The following is a 12,132-nucleotide window of genomic DNA, read 5'->3' as shown; positions in this document are numbered from 1 at the left end:
GGGGGGGGGAGGGGAAAGAGAGAGAACGTGTCATGGGGGGAGGGGGGTGCGGAGAGAACGAGAGAGAGAGAGAGTCGGTGGGGTGGAGAGAGAGAGGGGGCGGGGGGAGAGAGATGGAGGGGAGAGGGAGGAAGACAGAGAGTCACAGGGGGTGGGGGGGGGTGGGGAGAGAGAGAGTTAGGGGAGTGGGGTGGTGGCTGGAGAGAGAGTCACGGGGAGTGATGCGAGGGAGAGAGTGTCACCAGGGGCAGTGTGATGGTGGGGGGAGAGAGAGAGAGTCACGGGAGGGTGGGGGGAGAGCGAGAGAGAGAGAGAGAGGGTCACGGGGGTGGGAGGAGAGAGTGAAGGAGAGTCACGGGAGTGGGAGGAGAGAGTGAAGGAGAGTCACGGGGGTGGGAGGAGAGAGTGAAGGAGAGTCACGGGGGTGGGAGGAGAGAGTGAAGGAGAGTCACGGGGGTGGGAGGAGAGAGTGAAGGAGAGTCACGGGGGTGGGAGGAGAGAGTGAAGGAGAGTCACGCGGGTGGGAGGAGAGAGTGAAGGAGAGTCACGGGGGTGGGAGGAGAGAGTGAAGGAGAGTCACGGGGGTGGGAGGAGAGAGTGAAGGAGAGTCACGGGGGTGGGAGGAGAGAGTGAAGGAGAGTCACGGGGGTGGGAGGAGAGAGTGAAGGAGAGTCACGGGGGGTGGGAGGAGAGAGTGAAGGAGAGTCACGGGGGTGGGAGGAGAGAGTGAAGGAGAGTCACGGTGGTGGGAGGAGAGAGTGAAGGAGAGTCACGGGGGTGGGAGGAGAGAGTGAAGGAGAGTCACGGGGGAGGGGGGTGGAGGGGTAGAGAGAGAGTCACGAGGGGGGTGGGGGAGAGAGAGTCACGGGCGGGTGGTGGGGGAGAGAGAGTCACGGGCGGGTGGTGGGGGGGTAGAGAGAGAGTCACGGGTATTGTGTTCCTAACACAAATGAGACTGCACACAGGAATGTTAAACTAACAGTGACCTCAGTCTTTAATAAGGCACTCCAGAGTGAGGAACAGGCCTTAGGGGCCGGCTTATATACAGTGCTCCCAAGGGATGCTGGGATCCCTTGGGACTTCAGGGGATGTGTTCCCTGGTGGCGGAATATGGGAGTGCATGATTTACAGATACACATCATCGCGGGAATGTGGCGAGTAGAGAGAGAGAGAGTCACGGGGGTGGGGAGAATATAGAGTCACGGGGGTGGGTGGGGGGGGGGTGGGCGCGAGAGAATCACGGGATGTGGGGAGGGGGCGCGCGAGAGAGTCATGTGTCGTGAGGGGGTGAGAGACAGAGAGTCATGGGGGGCTGTGACGGGGGGGAAGAGAGAGTCTTGCGGGTGGGGGGAGAGTCATGGAGGGGAGCATGGAGAGAGGGAGTCACGGGGGGTGGGAGAGAGAGAGTGAGAGAGTCACGGAGGGTAGGTAGGGGAGAGTGACACGGGGGTGGATTGGAGAGTCACGGGGAATGGGAGAAAGAGTCACGGTGGGTGGGGCGAGGAAGAGAGTGTCACCGTTGGGGGGGTGGGGGGGGACGGGATGGTGGGGGAGGGACAGAGTGTGTCACGGGGGGCAGGGGGTGTTGGGAGGAGGGAGAGAGAGTCACGGCGTGGGGGTGGTGGGGAGGGAGAGAGAATCACGGGTGGGTGAGAGAGACTCACGGTGGTGGGGGGGAGAGAGAGAGAGTTGCGGGGGGGGGGGGGGGGTGAGAGAGAGTGAGTCACGGCGGGGGGGAGGAGTGGATGGAGATAGAGAGTGTTACGGGGGGGTTGGGAGAGAGAGCGAGTCAGTCACACCTGATTTCTCGGAAATCTCAGTGCGTGTGTTACAAGGGACATCGCTGGGGTGGATGAAATCCAGAAGTCACGACACTGTTACTATTCACTTCATACCCAATAAACTTGTTAACAATCTGTGACTCTCACACAATGCCCCATCTGTGGGGGTCGGCGGTAAGGTCATGCACTTGCGCTGGTGTAAGGGACTTTGGCCCGGGGAGGGATGCACTGACGCTTAGGTCATGGATTTTGGCTGGGGGAGGCAGCACACGTGTTGGGATAATGGAATTCAGCTGGCGGAGGCAGCACTTGCACTGGTGTAAAGGACTTCAGCTGGGGGAGGGATGCTGGGGTAATGGACTGTGGCTGGGGGAGGCAGCACTTGTTCTGGTGTAAGAGATTTCGCCTGGGGGAGGGATGCACTTGCGCTGGGGTAAGGGACTTCGGCTGGAATTTGGTGGCTCTTGGGGAGATCGATGGGTTCTGAAGTCAAAATGGATCGAATTGCAAAGTCAGTCAGAACTTGGGCTGGGCGGTTCCAGTTACACATTCCAGAGAAACTTCAGGGTGTGGCGTATCCTCCAAGGGGACCAATCAGCAATAGGTTATGTGATAATTGAGAGCTAATCAGACAAGGTGGCCATTTTGGCAGTACAAATAAACCCATCCATATAAAATATTGTGTTATATGGTATATTCTTATGATAAAACAACAAACTCTGACTTGCCATGAACAATGCTATGACCAATCCATTAGCCATATAAATATATTGTATGTCATAATTTTTTGCAGGTGATCTATGCTTTAAATACTAAAAATGATGAACATGAGGCTGCTATCCAGGCACTCGAGGAGGCCCACAAGGAAGAAATCCAACAAATTTTTGATGAAACAAAAGAGAAGATTCTTCAGTATAAGGGTAAAATCAATGAGGAAGTAGAACTACGGAAGAGAATCCAGTCTTTGGAAGAATCTCTGGAACAGCATGTGCAGATGAAACAGCAAGCACTGGCAGAATTTGAGGCCTATAAGCAGCAGGTTGAAGACACAAAACTTGTTACAGAGACCCATCAAATGCAAGGTATTGTGATTATGTCAAGAAAAATGCAAGAAATTAAGGAAAATTTTGATGATAAGTTACAACAGTTTATGCAGTTAGAGTCCCAGTTTGGACAAGATAAACAGGAAACTCTGGAAGATCTGCGGGCAGCTCACAAGCTAGAGATCCAGAACCTCTTAAAGACTCATCACAGTCAGCATGAAAATTTAGATAAACAACACGAGAAGTTACAGCAACTGCTCAAAGCTGAACTGATTGCTATGAACAATAAAATTGAAGAACTTGCACTTGAGAAGCAAAAACTGGTAGAAGAATTTGAAGCTAAATTGAGCAAAGCTCAGGCCTTTTATGAATATGAGTTTGAAGCCTTAAAATCTCAGCAGACATCAGAAAATTTGCTTCTGTGGAAACAGAAGGAGTCTCAGCTAAAGATGGAATTTCAAATCCAAGAGACTGCTTTGAAAAAGTCACTTGACGAGCTGCAGACAGAATTGCAGATCACTCAGGAGGATGGCAATCAACTGAGGAACAAATGCGAGCAGCTTCAAGGAGCACTAAACAAAGCAGAAGACCATGTACAAGTAAGAGCTAATAGAAATTATTAGACAAGGTAGATGTAAAGCATTTTCTATCCAGATTTTTTTTAAACTACAGCACAGGACAAGTATGAATATAACACTGGTTATATCTGACGTGGTCTCCTTTTGGAATTTAAGCCAGTTTCTTTTTTAGCTTGTGCATTAATATGTCTGATGAAATAAATTCTATGCTAAAATAGAAGTTCTGCCAATAATATTGCTTCAAATTGGTCAGAAAAATGAATGACATGAATCATTTTTGTATGGATGATAATACAATAGAGGGAAATTTGTTATACTGGCTTTTAAAAGAAAAAAAATACCACGAGAGAGCAAGAGAAAAGCATCTTAACATGGCTGGATAACTTTTGCACGTAGGTCTATTGGTTTTAGTGAGTAAAGAAAATTACATTTATGAATTGCCTCAATGATATCATCATTTTTTTTTAAACACACTCCGGAGCCATCCCTAATAGCTTGATTAAGTAAGTCACTGCACAGTGTATCATGAGACATTCGGGCTCGAACATCTTGGGTTTCAATTCTCAGGCTGTAATGAGTTTGCTGATCTCACTGGCTTGTGACACCTTCCAACAATACGTATCTGGATACTGAAGCCCAAGAGGTGGCTGTACTATCCAGCATGAGAAAAGTGCAAATGGTGGGAAAAGCTGTGGAGGCCATGTTTACTTATCTGCAACCAATTTGCATAGGTCTGTCCACATGTGGCTGGGCATACTATGATCCGACAGGACTTGATCCTGGAAGGCAGTGGGGAGGCTGGGACATGACGGAATGCATTCCCAAGTAGCTTATTGTCTCCACCTGTCCGAGACCGTACCTAGGGTATGTAATATTGAATTCTGAGCAGAGCCCAGTTGTAACAATTGATTTTTTTCTTTAACAATATGGTGTGTATTCTTTCAGATGCTTAAGCAAGAACTGAAAGAGGACCAACAGAAAGCTGATGGTACTTTTAAAAAACAAAAGCAATTAGAAGGTGAACTGGTTGCTTGTAAAGATCGTATTCAACAACAGTCATCAGAACTGCTACTTAAATCAAGTAGGTCCATCTTTAGTTAAACCTTGTTAAAAAAAAATGGAATTTCTACTATCCGATTCACTCTACTTTTCTGACTTTTGCTGTAATCTTTTTATTTGAAACAACATAATGTACATCGGAGGATAAATTGCCATGACATAAAGGGTTTTCTTCATATTGTGGAAGAGGACAACTTACAGTTGATTTAAAAAAAAATGTGCACATTGCATAATGCATCATCTTTACAGTGTGTTGGAGTTCAGAACTTGAGGTATATAGCTATCCCATCTGAGAATTAACTTGTTGATCCATCATACATTGAATGCCCTCCAATTTGCAAACACATTGGGCTGAATTTTTACCTGTGTGTGGGCCATGTAGCAGGTTGGCATCACAAACTTTCCATCAAGGTGCTCTCCACTGTGTGTTTAACTTAACTAGATCAATTGACTGAGTCATGCGGGTTTCTCGGCCAATTAAATGGAGTGGGTTTGATGATGTCACAGATGACGCCTGCTCACCTATTTAAAGGAGCCTTGCACACATCAGAGCTTAAGGTTGTTGTAGGAGGGTCTGAGATGGTTGCGAAAGGTGTTGCATCCAATATTTTGACTGAGGGTGCAATCATTTATAGCCAACGATATAGTCTCAGTGGCAGAATGTTGCGCCCAAGTTCTCAGATTCCTCCCTGGACATCCTGCTCCAGGGAGTGGGAGCAAAGAAGGAGGTCCTCTTCCTTGGTGCCGGCACGAAGAGGCCAGCCAGCAAAACCAAGAGGGCATGGCTGGAGATCGCACATGAAGTGAACAGCAGGGGTGTTTCCAGCCGCTCCTGGATGCAGCGTAAGAAGAGATTTAATGACGTCATGAGGTTAGGAAAGGTGAGTACAATGCCACATTTAACTACATCCCGATGTGTGTGTCACCCCAACTCTGCCTTCCCAAGCCTACTCCTTCATGTCACTCCTCACACCAAACTACCTTGCAATTGTACCCGTCCCTCACTGACTATGCACATACTTGCATCCCCATCTAACTATCCACTACTGACACTCACCCTCATCCTAATGCAATCATAGAAAATAATGCCACAGAGGAGGACATTTGGCAATGTCATGCCACTCCCACATAGTTACCCTTTAGAACTGAAGCCCATCCATCCTTGACACTCATTCCATCACTCTCACTCAAAGTTCTCTTCTTTCCCTCTTTGCAGGAAAAGAGAGCGCAGAACAAGAGAGAGAGAGACAGAGAACCGGAGGTGGCTCTCCAATTTACAGAACATTGACGCCAGCAGAGGAGGATGCGCTGGAATTAAGCGGGATGGCAGAGCTGCTGGCGGTGGGAGATGGAGAGAAGGGGTCCTCCCAGCAACCTAGTGACAGAATTAAATATCATACAACCATATGGCATACAACAGTCACTCATGGGGACTGATGTCAGCAGCCAATGAAATATGATATGCATAATGGAAAAGTTAAATTTTCTTATCCGAGTTCTAATTCATGTCTTTAGTCTCCCACAGGTCCATCATGTGCCCCCTCCTCCTGCTGTCCAGCCAGAGGAGGAAGATGACTCCTCAGAGGAAGCTGCAGTCTCTGAGGGTGCACCTTCACCAGACCTATGTGCCCCAGCACCGGCGCAGATATGTCCACGTCAGTGGGTCCTGCGAGACAGAGTAGTGTTGTCAGCTGTTGTCTCGCATATCACAAGTGAGCAATAACAGATGGTGGAGCCAGGGACAACAGTGAGAGTCCTCGCTGGAGGGCGCAGGATGCTCCAAACTCTGCTTAGCTGGATGTAGATACTGAAACTCGGGGGCCGTCGACAAAGAGGTTGATCTTGAAGGAACAACAAATGCGCAAGGCTCTGCCAGCTTTTTCAGCCGTGATGTGTACGATTGTAGAGAGAATGGAGGAGTCCATCTTCAAATGAGCAGCACCATTTTGCAGGTGATGCTGACGATGTGCTTTTCATAGAAAGGGTGGCCACCTGCATGGAGCAGCTAATGCACCAGTCGAATGAGAACATGCTTGCTGTGAACAGCAGCTTGCAGACTCTAATTGGTCTCATCTCTAGGAGAGATACCAATGTAAGCTTGGGCATTCATCGCCACATTGCTGTGCAGCAAGGTGCTCTCCAGCTCCTTGCTAGCAGGGAAGAGGGGTTTGCCTCTCCCTCAGTCAAAGCCCCACATGCTGCCTTGGAGTCTGCTCTTGCACTGTTTAAGGAAGAACAGTCTTTGGCGGGGCTCTCACAGGCTCCAAAACCCAGAGGATGTTTGCCAAAAGTGTCGAAGCAGTCAGAGCAGGGAAATAAGCAGCCTGCCTCTACCTCTGCTGAAGCACTTGGAAAAGAAAAATGACACAATTGTAGATACAAAAGGGTATGCACATGGATGTTTGAATAAAATGCTACTGTTAAGTTTCAGTTCCATTTATGATGCACAAAAGTTTATTTCTTTATGCCACTTTCCCATCTTGTCCATTTTTGTCTGCTACCTGGGAAGTGGCCTTGTCAGTTGGAGTGAATGGTGAGCAATTTTTGTGTGTGTGACAGGAATGCTTTATATTGGTGGGGTGGGGAAGTTGGTACAGCATCAGGAACCAGATGGGTGCACTTTAACTAAATTGTGCCATTATGAGCCCATCCCAGGCCTCCCTGGCAGCAATGTGCGGCTGCTGGTACTATGGTTCCTTCTCCTCCTCATGTTCCACCTGCTCCTCTTCCTCCTCCTCTGAAGTGGTTGTGCCTTGCTCCTCCTGCAGCTCCAATCCTTGCTGCTACGTTATGTTGTGCAGCGCGCAGCATATGGCGATCATTCTGGAGATCCTGGCTGATGCGTACTGAAGGGCTCCTCCAGGTCTATCAAGACATCTGAAGCGCATCTTCAACATGCTGATTGCTTGCTCTGAGACAGTTGGTCATCATGTGGCTTTCATTATAGCGCTCGTTTGCTTGGCCTCTTCTAGGGTGTCATCAACCATCTCTTCAGTGGATCGCCCTTATCTCCAAGCAGCTAGCCGGTGAGTCTGTTTGGAGGTGCGAAGAGCTGAGGGAGGGTGGACTGGCACAGGACGAAAGAGTCATGACAGCTCCCTGGGAATCTGGCACACACAATCATCTTTTTGTGGTTGTGGACGAGCTGCACATTGAGGGAGTGGAGGTCCTTCCAATTCACAAATATTCCTGGGTGATCTGGGGGTGCCTTAATGGCCACATATGTGCAGTCGATGACGTCTGCACCTGTGGGAAGCCAGCCAGAGCCGCAAAGCCAAGTGGCCACTCAGTCACATTGGCTTCATCAGTGGCAAAGTGAACATTTGTGAAACATGGCATTGGTCACCTGGATGATGCATTTGTGGGTGGCCGACTGCGAGATCCTGCAAATGTCTGCTGCAGATCAGTGGAAGGAGCCTGAGGTGAAGAAGTTGAGGGCACTGGTGACTTTGACAGCCACTGGTAAGGCGTGTCCACCAGGTCCACTTGGCAGCAGGTCTTTTTCCAGCAAGCTAAAAATGTCTGCCACGATCTGGCACGATAGCCTGAACCTCCTGAAGCACTGCTGTTCAGTCATGTCCAGGAAGCTCATCCTCTGCCTTTGTTCCCTGTGTTGGGGGTATTTCCTTCAGCGAGGTGGATCCCTGTGCTGATCCCCTATCTCCTGTGGCGCATCAGGTCGGTGAGGAGAAGGCTGCTGATGTTGGTGCTGTGGCTCAACTTGGTCCGAATCTGAGGTCCAAGGTGAAACAGCATAAGTGGCACATATGCTGATCTGATAGATGCCAGGTAAATTGGAGATCAGTGCCACAATCCTCCACTGTGGTGAAAGTGACTCACAATGCTGAGGTTGCAGAAATTACCTGCAAACTTCTGAAAGCAAAATTTGCACATAATGGTGTTAGTAAGTGCCTTTCCCTTAGGTGTCTTCTTGGTAGCCTGTCGTATCCAACAAAGACGTTGATGTGCTAATCATCAATGGCATGTGTCTTCAAGTGGCTATATAGGCCAATACTGGATGCACATAGTCTCTTGCACGTTGGACAAGGGAAGTTCGATGTGCCTGATGCTGACAGTACTGCCACCTGATGTCGTCTATCTCTAGTGTCCCGCACGCATTGACATTGGCTTTCTTCGAAGGTCTGGCAAGCAGTCCTCATGAGGGTTCGCCACTGGATTTTATTAGCTGCTGTATGCTCGAGGTCCTTTGGTTGGATGCCACAGTACTGAAGGTTAGCCTTGATGCAATCTTTGTAGCGCTTGCGGGGCCGCCCATGGTGTCTTCAGCCTTCACAGAGCTCGCCGTTGAAGAAGCTGACTTGGGATCCTTGACTCATCCATGCGGATGACATGTCCAGCCCACCGGAACTGGGCTCGCATGATCATCACCTCGATGCTAGTTGATTGTGCTCTCTCCAGAACCTCAAAGTTTGTTAGCGTATGTGGAGTATAGATCTGAGACTGCGCATATGGAAAGCTTCCAACTTTTTGATGTGACGCCTGTAGGGTGTCCAGGTCTCACATCCATAAAGGGGAGATGAGAGAATGACTGCTCTATACACCAAAATTTTGGTTGACAGTTGGATGTGGTGGTGACGCAACACCTTAGTGCGCAAGCGACCAAGTGCCTGGTTGGCTTTACAGATCCTTGTATCAATCTCCTTGTCCAAGAACCCATCACTTGATATGGTGCTGCCAAGGTACTTGAAGCTGTCCACTGACTTTAGTTGTATACTACCGATGAAGACTGTGGGAGCAGGTGCTGTGGTGCCAGGGGCAGGCTGATAGAGAACCTCAGTTTTACTAAGGCTGATGGTTAGGCCAAACAATTCTGTTGCCTCAGCACCTTGGGTGTAAGGTGTGAGTATTTGTGCTTTTTCCAGGTGTCACTTAATAAACTTGCACAATGGCCACTGAGCTCTCACCTTCCCTTCATAGGCGAGCTTGAAGAAGTCTGTGAATCCCGTGCACAAGCAGTTAAAGCTGAAACCTCAGGTTAGAAAGCCTTTTAAGTATTTCTCAATGAGCTGTTAACTACTTCAGTAAGGTTGCCTGCCTTTTCCGAGCGGGTCCATGGCGCGCTGGGAAATGCGGCGAGTTAAACGGGATGATGGCGGGTTCGCGACGCGTTGTCAATTTCAGTAATTTTAATTGCCAACCTGCTCGCGAACCTGCACTGTGTGCAATGTAACAATTCCGGCCATTGGCTTGAATTTCCAACTCGTAGCAATTTTATAGTCTGATGGCAGGATTTCTGAGATGTATATAGATTTTCTCGCACCAGGAGTAGGTCATTTGGTTGATCAAAAATACTCCACTATCTTAACTTATTGCAGGTGTTTTGTCTTTTTAATTCTGAATCCACACCATTTCTCCAATCCCTTAAATTTTTTCCTTTTCAGCTAAGTATCTCCCTTTTGTACATTCCAATTAATCCTGCATTTATGGTCTCTGGAGCAGCACATTCTACATTCTCAATGTTTTGTGTAAAGATTTTTTCTTGGATTCTGTTTTTACTGGTTTAGTTCTAATTGTAAGATTTTATCCTGTTACTCTGGGTGTCTTTTAGAGGGGAGAGCCATTCCAAACCAATTTCCTTCATTATTTTAAATGCGTCAAACAGATCACCATTTAAACTCCTCATTTCCAGAGAATATAGCCCAAGTTATGCAGACTCTAATCTCAGCAAAGCCTTTCCATCCATCTGATGAATCATTGCTAGACCACCTGACTAGCACTGTGGCTTGTTTTCAATTCAGTGGGATATTCCCTGTATTATTAGCTCCCTGCTGATCACTGTCTGTACTTTGTAGATTTCGTCCTAGTAGCAGCCATCTTACCGATTTTATCAGATTTGAATCCTTTAGACCTCATGCTCTAGGATGTTCATACAAGTGATATCAGTTATTAGTTACAAAGGGCCCAATTTTGGCCATGACTTGCATCAATTTTTTTGGAGTAAGTTGTTTTTTCTGGCATAAGTTTAAAAAATGCCATTTTCCCCAAAATATTTGCTCCAGAATGCTCCAGTTAGGTACAATTTTTTTTTTTGTTCAGCTTTTTTTCAAAAGGGGGCGTCCCAGACACTTACGCCAGTTTTGGACATTTATGCCATTTTGGCCAGCAAAAAGTTACTCCAAATCCACTTAGGTCAGCGTATATGGCCAACTCTGAAAAACCTTGCGGGCAGTTAATAAATCGGCGCAGGTAGGATCTGCACCAAGCAGCAAACATTCAATATAAAAGTTCAAATAACGACATTAAAATAGGGTAAACAATTGAACAATAATTAAAAAATTGTATTAAATCCTACCTTTAGTTGAAATCGGCCGGGGAAGGCAGCGAGCCGGGTCGGGAGGGGGAGAGGGAGAGGAAAGGCTGGTCTCGGCGGCATCTTTATAAAGTAGAACACAAACTGGTTTGTTGTTTGCCCCTCAGTTGACCTTCATAAAATGGGACTGCACATGGTCGTCTTAGGCAGCTTGTCTGTTCTCTGGAAAAGTCCTTTGGCACATTGGACACTCGTAAACAAAGTGCTTCACAACGTGCTGCTCGAAATCAAAGTCCTCCAGGTTGATGGGGAAGACGACCTCACACACTGGGCACTTTTGGCTGTCAGTGACCTCCTCTTCGGTGTCCTATGAATTCTCCTTACCATCCTGGCTCTGCACCAAGTCAATCCTTCAATATCAGAGAGTGCCGCAGGCCACTCGACCCGGGATAGGGACGGCGTGCTTCGGCCCCTCCCACACAGCGTCGGGCTGCGAGGAGCTACTGCACATGTGCGCACACTTTAGCGCGCATGTGCAGAACAGTGCCGGGACCTGGCTCCGCCCCCGAATCGAGTTGCCACGCTGCACCACCATTGGGGAGAGGCTGGGGAGCAGCCAAAATGGTTCTGAAGATTTATGACATCCTAATCGCTCCACAAAAGTGGCAGACCTTTGGTGAGTGCGGCAGAAATTTGTACTGGCCAAAATTGGACCCAAAATCTCTAATAATAAGGTGAATGCTACTGGTGTCTTATTCAGTGAATACTTCCATTAAATAGTCATTTTATATATGTTTACTATTTTCCTATTTTCTATGCATGCTCCTTTCAATTCTGTTTGAATCCTTAAGGGATTTCAGTTCTTCCCTGACAATTCTTTTGCTGTAATAATTGTGAAAGAATTGTTTACTAGTTTCTACAGTTATGGAAATTTCAAGTTTCCTATTTAGCCACTTAGTATCATAGAATAATAGAAATTTACAGCACGGAAGGAGGCCATTTCGGCCCATCATGTCCGTGCCGGCTGACCAAGAGCTATTCAGCCTAAACCCACCTCCCACTTCTTGGTCTGTAGCCCTGTAGGTTACGTTATATCCAAATATTTTTTAAATGTGGTGAGGCTTTCTGCCTCTAACACCCTTTCAGGCAGTGAGTTCCAGACCTCCACCACCCTCTGGATGAAGAAATTTCTCCTCATATCCCCTCTAAACGTCCCCCCGATTACTTTAAATTTATGCCCCCTGGTTGTTGACCCCTCTGCCAAGGGAAACGGATCCTTCCTATCTACTCTTTCCAGGCCCCTCATAATTTTATACACCTCAATCAGGTCTCCCCTCAGCCTCCTCTGTTGCAAAGAAAACAGACCCAGCATCTCCAATCTTTCCTCATAGCCAAAATTC

At 47.8% G+C, this 12,132-nt stretch overlaps 1 protein-coding gene across 1 annotated transcript in view; it reads left to right on the top strand.

Annotated features, from left to right (window-relative positions):
* Nucleotides 1–2,676: 2,676 nt before the first annotated feature.
* LOC139242554 (protein FAM184A-like) overlaps nt 2,677–12,132 on the top strand; it is a 36,599-nt gene continuing 27,143 nt past the window's right edge. The window contains exons 1-2 of the mRNA XM_070870413.1: nt 2,677–3,423; nt 4,348–4,483. Of these exons, the coding sequence (XP_070726514.1) occupies nt 2,776–3,423; nt 4,348–4,483 (784 nt within the window). The 5' untranslated portion in view covers nt 2,677–2,775. The remainder of the gene's footprint in view (nt 3,424–4,347; nt 4,484–12,132) is intronic.

The sequence above is a fragment of the Pristiophorus japonicus genome, unplaced genomic scaffold, assembly GCF_044704955.1.
Source record: "Pristiophorus japonicus isolate sPriJap1 unplaced genomic scaffold, sPriJap1.hap1 HAP1_SCAFFOLD_1370, whole genome shotgun sequence".
In the NCBI taxonomy this organism is placed as follows: Eukaryota; Metazoa; Chordata; class Chondrichthyes; family Pristiophoridae; genus Pristiophorus; species Pristiophorus japonicus.
Note: the sequence above shows the minus strand (reverse complement) of the source record. Positions and strands in the feature narration are given on the sequence as shown.